Raw genomic sequence first — 13,456 nt, 5'->3', positions numbered from 1 at the left:
TGCAATGCTGTGACCCGATCTGCTTGCCGGATGCTTTCACCTAATTAACGCCGCTTCATGGCTGCCACACTGCAGCAACAACAACAACAACAACAACGAGTCAACGTTGCTGCTGCATTTGGCATTGTGTGGCAATTAAGCTCTATTTGAAGTGGACTTTAACGACTGCACCCAGAGTTTAGATGAGTAGAGATTGCCATGGTATGGATGGAGTTCACTATATAGAGAGTGCCTTGAGATCGGATCGGATATTAGCGCTGTGGGCTTTGCACATGACGTGTGCGTGTCGCCATTCAGCTAGTGGATGGATGCTACACCTTCTCCTGTCTCTTCAGTCCACCAAGTCCATAAAAGCGCAATTTGTCGTAATTGTTTAAGCAGAAAGAAATAACAGCGAACAAACGAATCAACAAACAACAACAAAGAATAACAACAACAACAACAACAAAACATTAACAACAAAACGACACAAGGCATTAAAACAACTTAATAAAAATTCCACTGCTGTGTCGTACATCGTTGGCATTATATTGTTGAAAGAAGGGGGAGTAGAAAGAGGAGTAGAAAGAGGAGTAGAAAGAGGAGTAGAAGGAGGTTTAGAAAGAGGAGTAGAAGGAGAGGAAATAAACTTAGTTTCGCCAGCGAAAAGCCCACACCACACCACACCCGCCTCCTTTCCAGCAACAAATCAAAATAAGAAAATAAAAAAAAAAAACAAGAGACCACAGTGTGCCGCTGACAGGGTCGAAGGGTGTGATTCGCAATAATTCTCGGGATAAATCTCACTTAGCCGAAGTAGAAAGAAAACTCTTACAAAAAGATTAACAAATAAACGGGCAACAAATATCACTACATGTAGTACAAGAACTGCCTGTCTGCCGCCTCCATATGTTGCCACACCATGTTGTGCCACCAATCATAACAGTAGCAAGAACAATAATATTAACAACAATTGGCGGAGGAGGAATAAAAGCAACAACAACAGCAAGTCGCATAAATCAAACAAGCAATGCGGGTCGATGATTTCCACCCAAAAAGTGGGGGTGGCAGAAGCTGGGAGCTGCATGTGGCAGCATTTGTTCTCTCGCTTTGAAGAAACAACAAATCTGTTGATGGGGCACTCATACGATGGCACTTGCAAACGGTTTTCAAATGTGTTACCCAAGGGGCATTAACAGAAGAGAGAGAGAGGGAGTCACAAAATGTGGCAGGTTAAAAGGGGAAAAGGGAGGGGAAATATTAAGATATAGAAATGTTAAAAATATTATAAAAAATTATTACAAAAAGTGACAAAAAGAAAGGAATTTTTAAGATTTTTTGGTCTTGTAAAATTCCTGGAAAAATCCATAAAATATCACAAAAATTCTTAAATAGTTTAACATAAATTCTAAACTTATCTTTGATTTTAGTAACAAGTACAAAGTACGTAAGCAAGTTAGTAAGTTAGACCCCCCTTTCACCCCTACTCTCCTAGGTAGCAATCACTCCTCCTTAACTTCGATAGCTGTCAATGCTAGGATGCCAAAAGTGTGGCTGCCCAGGCTGCCTCTTAAAGCTCCTTCTTGCCCCGTCCAGACCAGAAAATGTTCTGGCATTTGATTTTGATTAGTATTTATGGCAGTTTAAGTACATTCAAGACGGGGGAGGTGGATGTCATGCAATTACTAGCAATGGGAATATAATTGTTGCCCAGCCACTTGAGGAAAAGTCCTTTTCAGAATTTTCTTTTTGAGTGGAGAGGAGCAAGGGGCACTAAAAGAACCCCTGAAAGTTTTCATTTAAACAAAAGAAAAAAATGCAGAAAAAAAAACAGTACAGGAAAAACAATATAAATGGCATAAAACATGTCCCCAGCCGTTAAAAGGACTTTTTGCCTTGTTGCGCAACATGTTTCCATGCTACCCAGTCTACCTGGTCTATATGGTCCTTGCTGGCTTGAATCCTAAAAAAAAAAAAAAAACTCCATTTCGTGCCTGGCTTTTGGTGACCATTTCCCCAACCACCCAACCACCTTCGGACCTCTTCGTCTTCGTTTGCATTTTTATGGCATAAAAATTAAAAATGAATTTTTTGATTGTTTTCTTGTTTTTCTTTATATTTTATTTTAATTTTCTCTCTCGTTATTTATACTTGTAGATTTTCTCGTTTTTCTATACTATTTTTTTTTTTTGTTTTTGTTTTTCCTTTGTTTTAGTTTTCATGTCGCGTACTTGACGTTTTTCATTTTATTTTCCTTGCCCTCCCCACCGCCCGCCTTTGTTGCTGGTAATTTGTTTTTGGTTCTGCATAAGTTTGCCTTGAAAAGGTGGTTGGGGAGAGGGGGGTCTGACCTGGGGAAGCCTTGCATGGCCAAAGGACATTCCACAACGGAATTTGATGCCAGCCAGCCAGCGTGTATGTCCCGGAGTTTTCCTTTTTTAAAGCTTTTCCTTCGTTTAAATTTCTTCATTTCATTTTCATAGCTTAAGTTAACAATCTTAAAATCAATTAATAAAAAATTAACTCTTTTTTTTTTTTTGGGGTAATTTTCATACGCATAATTTTCATTATAAATATTTTCCTCAGACCTTCGTGAGCTGCGATTTTCCCAACGTTGCGTATGCAAATTAAATTTACATTTATTTTTCGTGACTCGATGCAAATTTTCGCAATGCGAACGACAGCGGGACGGGTTTGGCCATTTCATGGGCTGTGAGACTGATGGTGGGCGTGGTCCAGGGCCGCCTGTCTCTACCGCCTGCACGCTCAGCACGTTTATTCGCACTTAATTCGCACTTTTTGACACCTTTGTGACCGAGCACTGCCCATGTCACACCCCCCTTTTGGAAAATCCCCAAAGTCCGTAAAGTAAATATACAAACTGTGCGTGCCCCATACCTACCATATGTCAGTGGCATAATGTGTTGCATTGCTGCAACGCAAAGAGAGAGAGAGGCGCGAAAAATTATGCAAAATAAATTAATTACCAATTAAGGTTGGGGACGACGTTGCAGCACAGCTGTTTGTTGCATGCACCATACGTGATTTTACGCCTCCCCCACCCCGGCTGATATTCACCACCTCTCTTTAGGCTTTTTTGGGGGTTGCTTTTTGGGTTTTAGCCGCCTGGTGCGTTTGTCACATGAGCCCCCGCCACTAATTAGTGTCATTAAAAGCGCTTCAGTGGAGAACCCTTAAGCGGATGGTCAACCCGGCTCCCCTTAAACCCTTTTTTTTTTTTGTTTCTTTATACCCTTTCTCCGTTTTCTCTTTTTTTTTTTAGAAAACTGCATAGAACGTGACACAAAATTGCAGCGGTCAAATAAATAAACCATAAACATAACTGACCGCAGAAATCAACTTAATTCCAAGAGGTTAGTTAGGGGTCTTGGAAAAATAGCAGGGAAAATATCAGGGCTAAAGAGCGGGAACGGGTGGGTTAGAAAGCAAGTAACTTCCGTTAACTTGCGTGCAAACGTGTAATTTTCTGAAAAGGAGGAGAAGAATTGGGGTTAAAAAGGGTTTAAGTTGCCGCTTACTTACTTGGGGTCACATGCATATGCATAATTATAGAGCGACCGCGTCCGGAACGGAACGAATTCCCGCCCCTGCTGCTCCAACCTCTCTCTAACCTTCGCTTAGCAAACTAAACTGTGAAAACGCCAAAGGGGGGGGGACGGAGACTCCCCGGGTATTATAGCTATGACCGGAATACGATGGCCCGCCTCCTTATGGCCTTCCACCTGGCCTGGCTGACTAGCTCAAATTTGAATATTGATTGGCTTTAATGAGTGTCGTTGGTCGCGCAATTAGTTCGGCAAAAGGGTTCCTCTCGGTTGGAGTTGGAGTTTTGGCCTAAAGAAGCGGAAATGTTTGAGTGCCCAAGGGTGGTTCTAGGCGGGGTAGTCGGAGGAATTCCGCTTTCGATTCCGGATTTCACAGGCTAACTAAATTTGTAGATCAGAAAAGGCTTTGTGAGGGTGGCTTAGATTGAGTTTGGTTGGAAATCTATAAAATGTGTTAGAAAACGTTAAAGTATGGTAAGAGAACTTAAATTAGAAAGGTGAAGAATCCAATTTTATATAAAAATAATATAAGAATCTCTTTTACTTCTTAGACAATGATATATATGAAAAGCTCACTTAAAAACCATCCAAGAAAAGCCAAAGATTTCCCTCCATCAAGCCTATAATAGCTAACCACTGACCACCGCTAGATTTAAAGTCTTTGATCCTCAAAGGCGGTCTAACTAAACTAATTACATATCAGTCAGTCATTCAGTCAGTCAGTCAGTCAGTGGGTGAGTCAATCAATCAATCAAGCTGCCAGCGGCGGAGAGATCATTTGCCAGTAGGGGCCTATCTCCGCATCGGTCCAAAATTGGATGCAAATTGAAAAGCATTTTGTGGGAATGTAATGCATAAATTAATTGAGAGGGAAAAATCGTTTGGTGTGGGGGGAGTGGGAGGGAGAGGGTGGCGTACTGGCTATGAAACTATGAATCTGCAATGAGTGAATGTGAATGTGGGGGCGGGGGGACGAAGAGCAGTTTCCCTGATAAAGCATTCATGCAGCCACGCCCACATTTTGGCTAGTGGCAAATGCAATTGAAAATGAAAATCTAATATGAACGAGCGCGGTTTTCCAAGCGGCGTTTAGCATTCGATTTCATTTGTCTAAAAACTATATAACAATGCAGTCTGTGTGTTTTTTGGGGGGCACCAAAAAAAAAAAATACTACGGGTGGCATCATGTTGCAGCTGCCAAAATTGAGTTTTGATGCGCTGTGCATCCTTCCATCTACAGTCTCCATACCATTGCAGTCTCTCTTCCAGTCCCCAGTTCGATGTTATTGTTTGAAACGTCGCGTTAAATTTACATAAATTGATTTGATTGAATTTTTATGAGTCGGCATTGCAGAGAGGCGAGTCCTGTGGCAGTGGCAGTTGCACAAACCACCCATCTATCCCCCAAACTCCATGCCTATTTTGGGCATTCTGAAGCTCACGAATGACCGGCGGGCATCAACTGCTGATGACTTTTCGACCCTTCCATTGAATCGCAGGAAATGGGTAGAAGAAGGAGGAGCAGCAGCAACAGCAGCGGTAGCAGCAGGGTAGAATTGGTGGCAACCGTCTAATTAAAGTCATTTCCAGCAGCTGCATAAACCCCTAACCACCCACCAGCCCATTCCCTACATGCCGTCTCCTCTCTTTAGGCCGTGGTCAAGTCGAGGTCACAGTTGGCGCTACATGGCGCAGGGCTTAATGCGAGCCATTTGGCCCGGACCCGGGCAAACGGACAAGCGGACAGGGGACAGCGGACACGGACGAGGGCAATCAGCGAAAAGAGAGGCGGCCAAAAGCAGAACCAGACACAGCACACATTGCGAGGGATAGGGAATGGATGCAGAGGGAAAAAATCTAGGGTCCAGGATGAAGATGAAAGTCTAAATTAGGAAAATTAGTAAATTTTTAGATGGGAAATCTAAATATTAAATAGGAAAATCAAAGTTAAGAAATATGAGATTCCAAAATGTATAAATCTCGAATATCATAATAATCACCTTAACTTACCCTCGTTTTTTTCCAGTGTAGTGGCTGCAACATGGCCGAGGCGCTGTATATTTTTAGGGTTTCCCCAATGCTTGCTGAAATTTGCACATTGCAACAAACTATTTAGCAATGGCAAAGGTTTGGGGGGCGCCAATTTGTCATAAATCTCGTTATTTTAAATCGTCGCTTGGTGGCATTCCACCAAATAATGTGTGTGTGTGTTTGTATGGGTAAATGGGCCTTTTGTTTGTATTGATTTGTTGTTGGCCATTTGCTTTGCTGGTTTCTGTTAACGTTATCGAGCGAGAACAGTTGCAGATATTATTTTAAGGGTCATAAGAACTTGTTAAATGGTAGGGGAAAAATAAGAAATACTATAAAAATTCGGAAAAAATATTATTATTAAATATTTTAAATCCTTGTATTACATATGAGAAAAAGAGGTAAATAGAAGGGGGAAGTCCATAAAGCGATCAGTGAATTTATATTGAGAAGCTGGCAGCTGGCGTTTCAACCCGGCTCGTTGGTCTAGAGGTATGATTCTCGCTTCGGGTGCGAGAGGTCCCGGGTTCAATTCCCGGACGAGCCCAAGTGTCATTAGTAGTTTTTTTGTAAGATTAAAACAAAATTATTTTATTTTATTAATCATTTATTAATGTTAAGAAACACCTTTAAAGCATTTATAAAATATATTTTGCAAAGTTTGCCAAATATTTTTGCACAGATTTTAAAAAGTAAATATTACTTAAAGGCCCAAAAGTATGCTTCAAATTAGTGATCTTGGCTTTACTAGCGCCACCGTTGCTATGAGGCATTTCTCAACACTTTTTAACAGCTGAAAAATGCCGTTACTTTACGCACGCGGCTGGACACTTGAGAAAAAATGTTTAAATTACAAAATTGAAATCAATAAATGGAATATAGAAAAAATATATATAAAATTTTATTTTAAAACCTATGTTGTTCTGAGAATATATAAAAGATAATAACCATTAGATTCTGCTTTTCATATATAAATCAATACACAAGTTTTCAAGTTTTTCTTAAAGTGTTCTGCTTATGCGTACGACAACAAGTACCGTTTTGTTAGAAAGAGCCAAAAACAAACGGACTTTGGCGGTTTTTCAGTATATGGCAACACTGGTCATAAAGAAGCCAACGCTTCGAGAACTTTTGCGGGATTATTTTTAAGAAAATTTATATTTAATCCTGTGAATATCGAAATGGAGTACCTCTACAATGCCAGTCTCCAGTGCGAGGATGAGGAGCGCGTCAATTTCTACAACATGGACAAATTCTTTGTGCCACATGTCCAGGCCAACACGCTGCCTCAGCAGGCTATAGTGATACATTCAGATCTTCCATCCGGATATCAGTGGGGCTTTGGCCCGTTTTTGAGTTGTTGGCCAGTTACTATCACTAATGTATTATATTTTCTAACAACAAAAACCAAAAACCCAAATAATAAGACAATCTTCTTCTGGTGTCTTTTCTAGATGATGACTATGGACATTACCAAAACCGAACCCGGACTAGTCGGGCTTTCCTCCAACCAACAGCAGCAGCAGCAGCAACAGCAGCAGCAGTCCCAGCAAACCAACGCCGGCATGAACAGCGTTGGCCAGAACAACGGGCCCAATCCCAATGGCAATGGGAATGTGGTCAATGTGGTCAATGCCGGCGGAGCCGGTGGCGGCAACAATGGCAACGGGAATGTCCAGAGCATTGCCGCTGCTGCCAACAATAATAACAATAACAATAACAACGGTAGCCAATTGTGCGCTGGCTGTGGAAAGCATATACAGGATCGTTATCTTCTCCGTGCCCTGGACATGCTGTGGCACGAGGATTGCCTCAAATGCGGCTGCTGTGATTGTCGTCTCGGAGAAGTGGGCTCTACGCTGTACACCAAGGGGAATCTGATGCTGTGCAAGAGGGATTACTTGAGGTTAGTTTGGGTTAACTAGTTAAGGGTTAAGATGAGAAGTTTATTATGTTTATAGTTAGGGTTTTAGATTATCTTAGTAACTGATTATAGTTATATAAAGTCAAAGTAATGCCATGGAAGAAAGGAAAAGCTTAAGATTTATAGTAACTAAAGGAAAGGGTTTCTAAGTTGTTAATTTCTAGAGTTTATGTTGGGTTAGTTAGCTTTTTCTTGTTAAAACAAGTTTCTAAACATCTTTAGCTTCTTTTAAAATTGTAAAAATACTTTCTAGAAGACATATTAACTAATTTTTCCTTGGTTTTACCTCCACAGATTGTTTGGCAATACTGGTTATTGCGCTGCCTGCAGCAAGGTGATCCCTGCCTTTGAGATGGTGATGCGTGCCCGGACCAATGTCTATCACCTGGAATGCTTTGCCTGTCAGCAATGTAACCATAGGTAAGAATCAATGATCTCTTTTACTCCATACACATCCAAATAACACCATCCATCCAGATGATAACCATTCATCATGTTTTGGGGGCAACAGCCAACGATTTCGTATGCATTTTTATGGGCAATTTGCACAGAGATTCGCATTGGAGGTGTCTGCATAAATCCCTTTTTAATCTTTGGCCCATCGAAGCGTGGCCCAAAGTGGCACTTGAAGTTTTATTAACGTGCCGTCAGCCAGCAAATTTCCATCGTTTACAAGCTAACACCCGAACAGAAGGGGAAAGGAAAGGGAAACCCCTTTAGTGTCATACGTTTTCTATGAAAACCGCATAAATTTCGCATTGAACCCTTTTTGGGTGTGTTGGGCCCATCCAAGTCCGAAGCCTTGGCTCTCCTCAAATATTTTATTGGACTTGGCCAATTCGTGAAATGTCACTCTGGAGAGCTTTAAACTGCAGCCTTGACTTGGGAATGGGGGTTTTCCCCCTTCTCATTCTTTTTCATTTTTTGGTCAGCAATTCGGAATCGTTTCGTTTGGTTTGGTTTCGTTTTCGTTTCGGGTTTCTGCATTAATAATGAGGGCGCACATATGCCACCGTGTTGCCTCATTCCACCATAACAAATAATAAAACCCCCGGCATATATATATATATATATATATAGTCGTTCGATTGTGCAACACAAGAGGGAGCAAGGCATTAAATATTAAAAATGCCGCCACACGGCATGGGCTGGTAAAAAAATATTGAAATAAATGTTAAAACATATTGGCATATTGTGAGAATCGTCTCCACTGCTCCTTATCCCAGCTTTTCCTGGACTCTTTTGTTCTTCTCCCATTGCCTTTTAAAAATGTAACAGGAGCGATGAACTTGGAGGCGGCTACTATATAGGAGCCACTCGAGGAGTACCTTTAGAGGAGTTAACATTATGGTTACTTAACCACTTTTGACTTGCTGATTGAGAAGTGGCTACAGCATCGAGTTATGTTTATAGGGATTGCTGTGAAAGGTTTTCTGCCACTTTTACTTCTATAAAGAATCCTAAACTTTAGTTTAGGTTCATTTAATACCTATACTAAATGTTAGAACTAGTAAAGATCTCTTATTTTATACCCAGAAATTCATATCTGAATACCAATAGCGACTCTTTTGTTACCGCGCTCCCTTTTGCTAATCAATTTTTCACGTAAATTAATTCAATTGCCGAAAAAATCCATTGAGGCGTGGCCGCATGGCCAGCGGCAGGTCCAATCCTTTCCAGCGTTTTTTTTTTTTTTTTTGTTGGATGGATGGCCACGCGGATGGCCACATTTAAAATGCGGGCTTTCATTTGGCAAACAAAAAGAGTTTTCCTGTTGAGTCCTGAAGTCCTGTTGCTCCTGTTGAGTCCTGCTGCTCCTGTTGCTGTTGCAAAATGCATTGCCATTGCTGGCAACTGTGAGGTTTGCATAATTTCCTGTCGTCAACATGGAACGACGACATCCTTGCTCTCCGTTTGGACTCACCAATCCCAAGTCAAATCTTTCGTCCAAGCGCAATTTTTTACAATTTTTACCAATTTTTTATTTGTACTTTTTCTGACTTTTTTTTTGTATGTACTTCCTGTTGACAATTTGCTGTTGGTTTCTTCTGGTCGAGATCAGGAAGATGGGTAGGGAGGAGCATATGCCCGGATGTGCGAATCCCGCACAGAGGCACTCACTTATCAACATGTCCGTGTCCATTTCCATCGTGCCATGTCACAGGTGCGCTCAATGCCAGGCCAGAAGTTGCAAAAAGAAGAAAAGTTTCAACTTTGTGTGTTGACTCGTTTTTTCCATGGCTTTTATTTGGCTGTTGCCTTGTTTTGGTTGATAAACAAAGCGATTTTTTTTTACCCCAACCACGCCCCCTACCCCAACGGCCGACAGTCGACGTCAATCGATTTGGCCAACGCTACTGAAACCAGCGGGCCAACAAAATGTTGACGTAAATCAAAAGCCAAATTTCATATCCGCTGTAAGTCTGCTGTAAGCTGATTTACCCCAGACTCCGGCTCGAAATGGATGCAGTGTACCCGTCCGCCCTTTTGGGGAATCAAACTTTAAACGTTTCTTTTTTTTGCATTGAAAGGAGGTGGAGAAGGAGGAGGTGTATGTTGCAGGGTGTACTTGGGATAAAGTATTCTGTGGGATTGATCAAGGATTTGGCCAAAAACTTTATAACCAGAAGCATTGCTGATTCCTGACATCTTTAAGTGCTGGAGAAGTACAGGGCATAGCCAGGATCATTGGCTTCCTTAGAGCAACACCTTTGCTCCCACTCATTTCCATATCAGATTCCTCCTTTTCAAAGGACATCCACTCGCCTGCTTGACGTGACTGGCTCTCTCTATCTCTACCCCAGTGAGTCCTATCCTCTCCTTTTTTTTCCCCCAACTTTTTTTTACCGTTTGTAATGTGAACTGCTTCTCCCTTACGGTTCGAGTACGAGTGACTCTGTTTGCTGTTTGCCATAGTGGGCGTGGCAGCCGGCACTCTGCCATCCGTACAGGTGCTAACATAAATATTTTGACAAAGGGCTGTTGGATGCTCCATGGATGCTGCTGCCGGGAGGAGGGAGAGCCAACTTTATTTGCAGTTGGCTGAATGCACTCCTGACTCTGGCGCTCCTGCAGTGAGCCAGCTACCTTGCCCCAGCCCCAGCCCCAGCCATATTTGCCTCTTGCCACACTCCAACTGTTGCTGACAGCGAAGCGACATTGCCAAACGCTTATCTGACTTCCTTGTCCTGGTTTTCGTTTCGTCCTATCCTGTGTCTGCTGCCACTCTGAGTAGCTCGTCGTCCTTCGTCTTTGGTTTGGTCTTTTGTTTTTAGACAACAGTTCCTGCCGCTTCCTGTGGGTTCCTGGCAGTTACAGTCGCCATAACCGCTGTCAATTGTCATCGCTCATCATCATCATCATCCTCGTCCTTGTCGTTGTCTTTGTGCATTTCACCTCCCATCCCTTCCTCGCTAACTGACTTCCTTGGCTGCCTAAGCGTGTGGAAAAATCGTTTCCACTTCCTCTCCGACTTGTCATTCCATACTAACCACTGTCATTTTCCGGTTTTTCTCTCTCCTTCCCTTAGATTCTGCGTGGGCGACCGATTTTACCTGTGCGAGAATAAGATACTCTGCGAGTACGACTATGAGGAGCGTCTGGTCTTCGCCTCGATGGCCAATCATCCGATGTTGAAGCGTCATGTCTCCTCTTTGGGCCAAGGATCACCGACTGGAGCGGCTGGGGCACAGAATACGGCTGGAGGATTGCTAGGCGGTGGACCTGGCGGTGGAAATGTGAATGGTGTGGGCATGGTCAATGGACCGAGGACACCAGGCGATCATAATAACAATAATAATGGACCACAGACACCGAGTGGCGGTGGTTCACCGTTTGCAGCAGCCGCTGCTGCTGCCGCCGCCGCTGCTCATATGAAGAATCAGCTGGGAGCGTCCAGCTAAAATAAAGCCCTGGGCATGGGCGCCGCTGGAGGAGCTGTTGTGACGGGAGCTGGTGTTGGAGTTGGAGCGACAAGTGCTCAGTTCTACTCAGGATTTGGACTGCAGCATCAGCAGCAGCAGCAGCAGCATCAGCAACAGCAGCAGCATCAGCAACAACAGCAGCAGCAGCAGCTCATGGGTTTGGGCCTGGGAATGGGTGGCAGCGGAGGAGGAGGAGGAGGAGCAGGATCCGGCGGTGGAGCAGCAGGAGGAGGAGCAGGAGGCGGAGGCGTTGGCAGCATTAGCAGCGGCTGCAAGCGCTACCAAAGAAAGTTCTACAATCGCAACTGAGAGAAAGTAGGGAGGGGGGGGTTTTGGGGGGTGTGCTAGGGGGGAAAGGATACAGAAATCGATATTCAAATCTTCGTTCGCTTTGACTGAGTTCAAGTTTTATAGTTTTAAAGGCCTAGTTTAGTTACTAGTTAGACTAAACAAGAGTACTTGCTGAATTCGCAGACATTTTTGCATCCTAACATTTAAGAGACAATATGTTTACTTAGTTCTATTCTCGAAGTTAAACCAACTTTGTTTTTTTTATTAACTAAGATATATATACTCTTTTTTTTTTTTTTTTTTGTGTTTCCCACTTAAGACCTGTACATATTTTCCTTGTAAACTGTTGACTTTATAGAGAGATCCTTTTTTTTTTTGATATATATATATATATACCTATATATATATACTCCACCATAATAGATATATTTGTATTTATCTATGTAATATGCATAAATAATTTTATTTTTCACGCTCGAAGCGTGCGGTGCCAAAACAAATTCAAAGCAGTGCCAAAAAGTTAAAAAATAAACGAAGGAAATGAAAAAGAAAAATAAATAAAAGAAAAGGAGTGGAGAGGAGAGGAGGATGGGAGAAAGTTGAAGAGCTGGCGGAGATTCGGATTACTTTTCAAGGACTTTGGAAAATCGAAAAAAAAAAGAGAAACACCCACCGATCAAAGTTCGAGACAAGGATTCGTAATCCAAAGGAGCAGCCGCAGTTGGAGAGCGATTAGAAGCGAAGGGCAATTGGCAAAAAAAAAAAAAAGTGAATTTTAATGTGTAAATATTAAAAAAAAAAAAAAAAACATTCTGCACACACGACTCTTAAAGCACACACATGATTTTTGTTCTGATTCCATTTTAAGTCTGTGTTGGAGCAACGTTGTTGATTATTATTTAAGTTTAGTTTAGTGCGAGGCTAAAAAAAAAGAATGTTCTTTCCACGGCGAACAGCAGTTTGTATAGAGAGAGGAGGGCTAGAAAGAGGGATGATGATCCAAACCCTCATCCCAAGCAGCAGCGGGGGGTTAGCATGTAAAGAGCCTAAGTTAAGAACTTTTGAGTGTGCGTATGTGTGTGTGTGTGTGTGTGTGTGTGTCTGAGTGTAATGTATCTATGTATAACCACAAGCTAGTTACAATATGGGTGTATTTATTAATCAATATACTTATTAATTTTTTTTTTTTTTGCAAATCTAATGTAAAACTAATCAATATGCGTAATTAACGTGTTCGATCGGAGCTAGCGAATAATATATTAAGTACGAAAGGAGAAAACCAAAGTGTGTGTATAAGCAACAGTCGTCGTCGTCGTCGTGGTCGTCTATCTACGAGCGATAAACAATACTACCTATATTCTATCGAATTACCGAAACTATGTTAAATATATATATATATATATATCGTATATCGAATAATCAGATAATAAGTAAGACCGATTACCCAATACATATATATATATTTTTTTTTTATCATATTGTTAGAGTGAAAAAGAAAGAGATAGAGCAGAGGCGCATAAAGTTTAAATCAAAAAAAATATCTAAAATGTAAGATAAACCCGCTTAGACTTATATATACGTGCATATACATAAACTTTGTGTTTTGGACAGCAAAAAAAAAAAAATAAATAAATAATAATAATATTAAACAGCCAGAACAAAAAGCAAATGAAAGAAATCAAAAAAAAAAAAAAAAAAACAAAAACTAAATAAAAAAAGAGAGTAAAAAACATTTTAAAAAA

The 13,456-nt window shown here is 41.5% G+C and overlaps 1 protein-coding gene and 1 non-coding gene across 2 annotated transcripts in view; both read left to right on the top strand.

The window, feature by feature from the left end:
* LOC108109935 overlaps nt 1-12,172 on the top strand; it is a 61,618-nt gene extending 49,446 nt beyond the window's left edge. Inside the window, 3 exon segments of the mRNA XM_017218737.2 lie at nt 7,031-7,482; nt 7,795-7,920; nt 11,030-12,172. Coding sequence (XP_017074226.1) covers nt 7,031-7,482; nt 7,795-7,920; nt 11,030-11,732 — 1,281 coding nt within the window. The 3' untranslated portion in view covers nt 11,733-12,172.
* Nucleotides 6,052-6,123, top strand: Trnap-cgg. The gene has a single exon. It is a non-coding gene; the product is annotated as a tRNA-Pro (tRNA).
* Nucleotides 12,173-13,456: the final 1,284 nt, after the last annotated feature.

This window comes from Drosophila eugracilis, unplaced genomic scaffold (genome assembly GCF_018153835.1).
Source record: "Drosophila eugracilis isolate 14026-0451.02 unplaced genomic scaffold, ASM1815383v1 contig_394, whole genome shotgun sequence".
NCBI classification, from domain to species: domain Eukaryota; kingdom Metazoa; phylum Arthropoda; class Insecta; order Diptera; family Drosophilidae; genus Drosophila; species Drosophila eugracilis.
The sequence above is the reverse complement of the archived record's forward strand: the minus strand, read 5'-3'. Positions and strand labels throughout refer to the sequence as shown.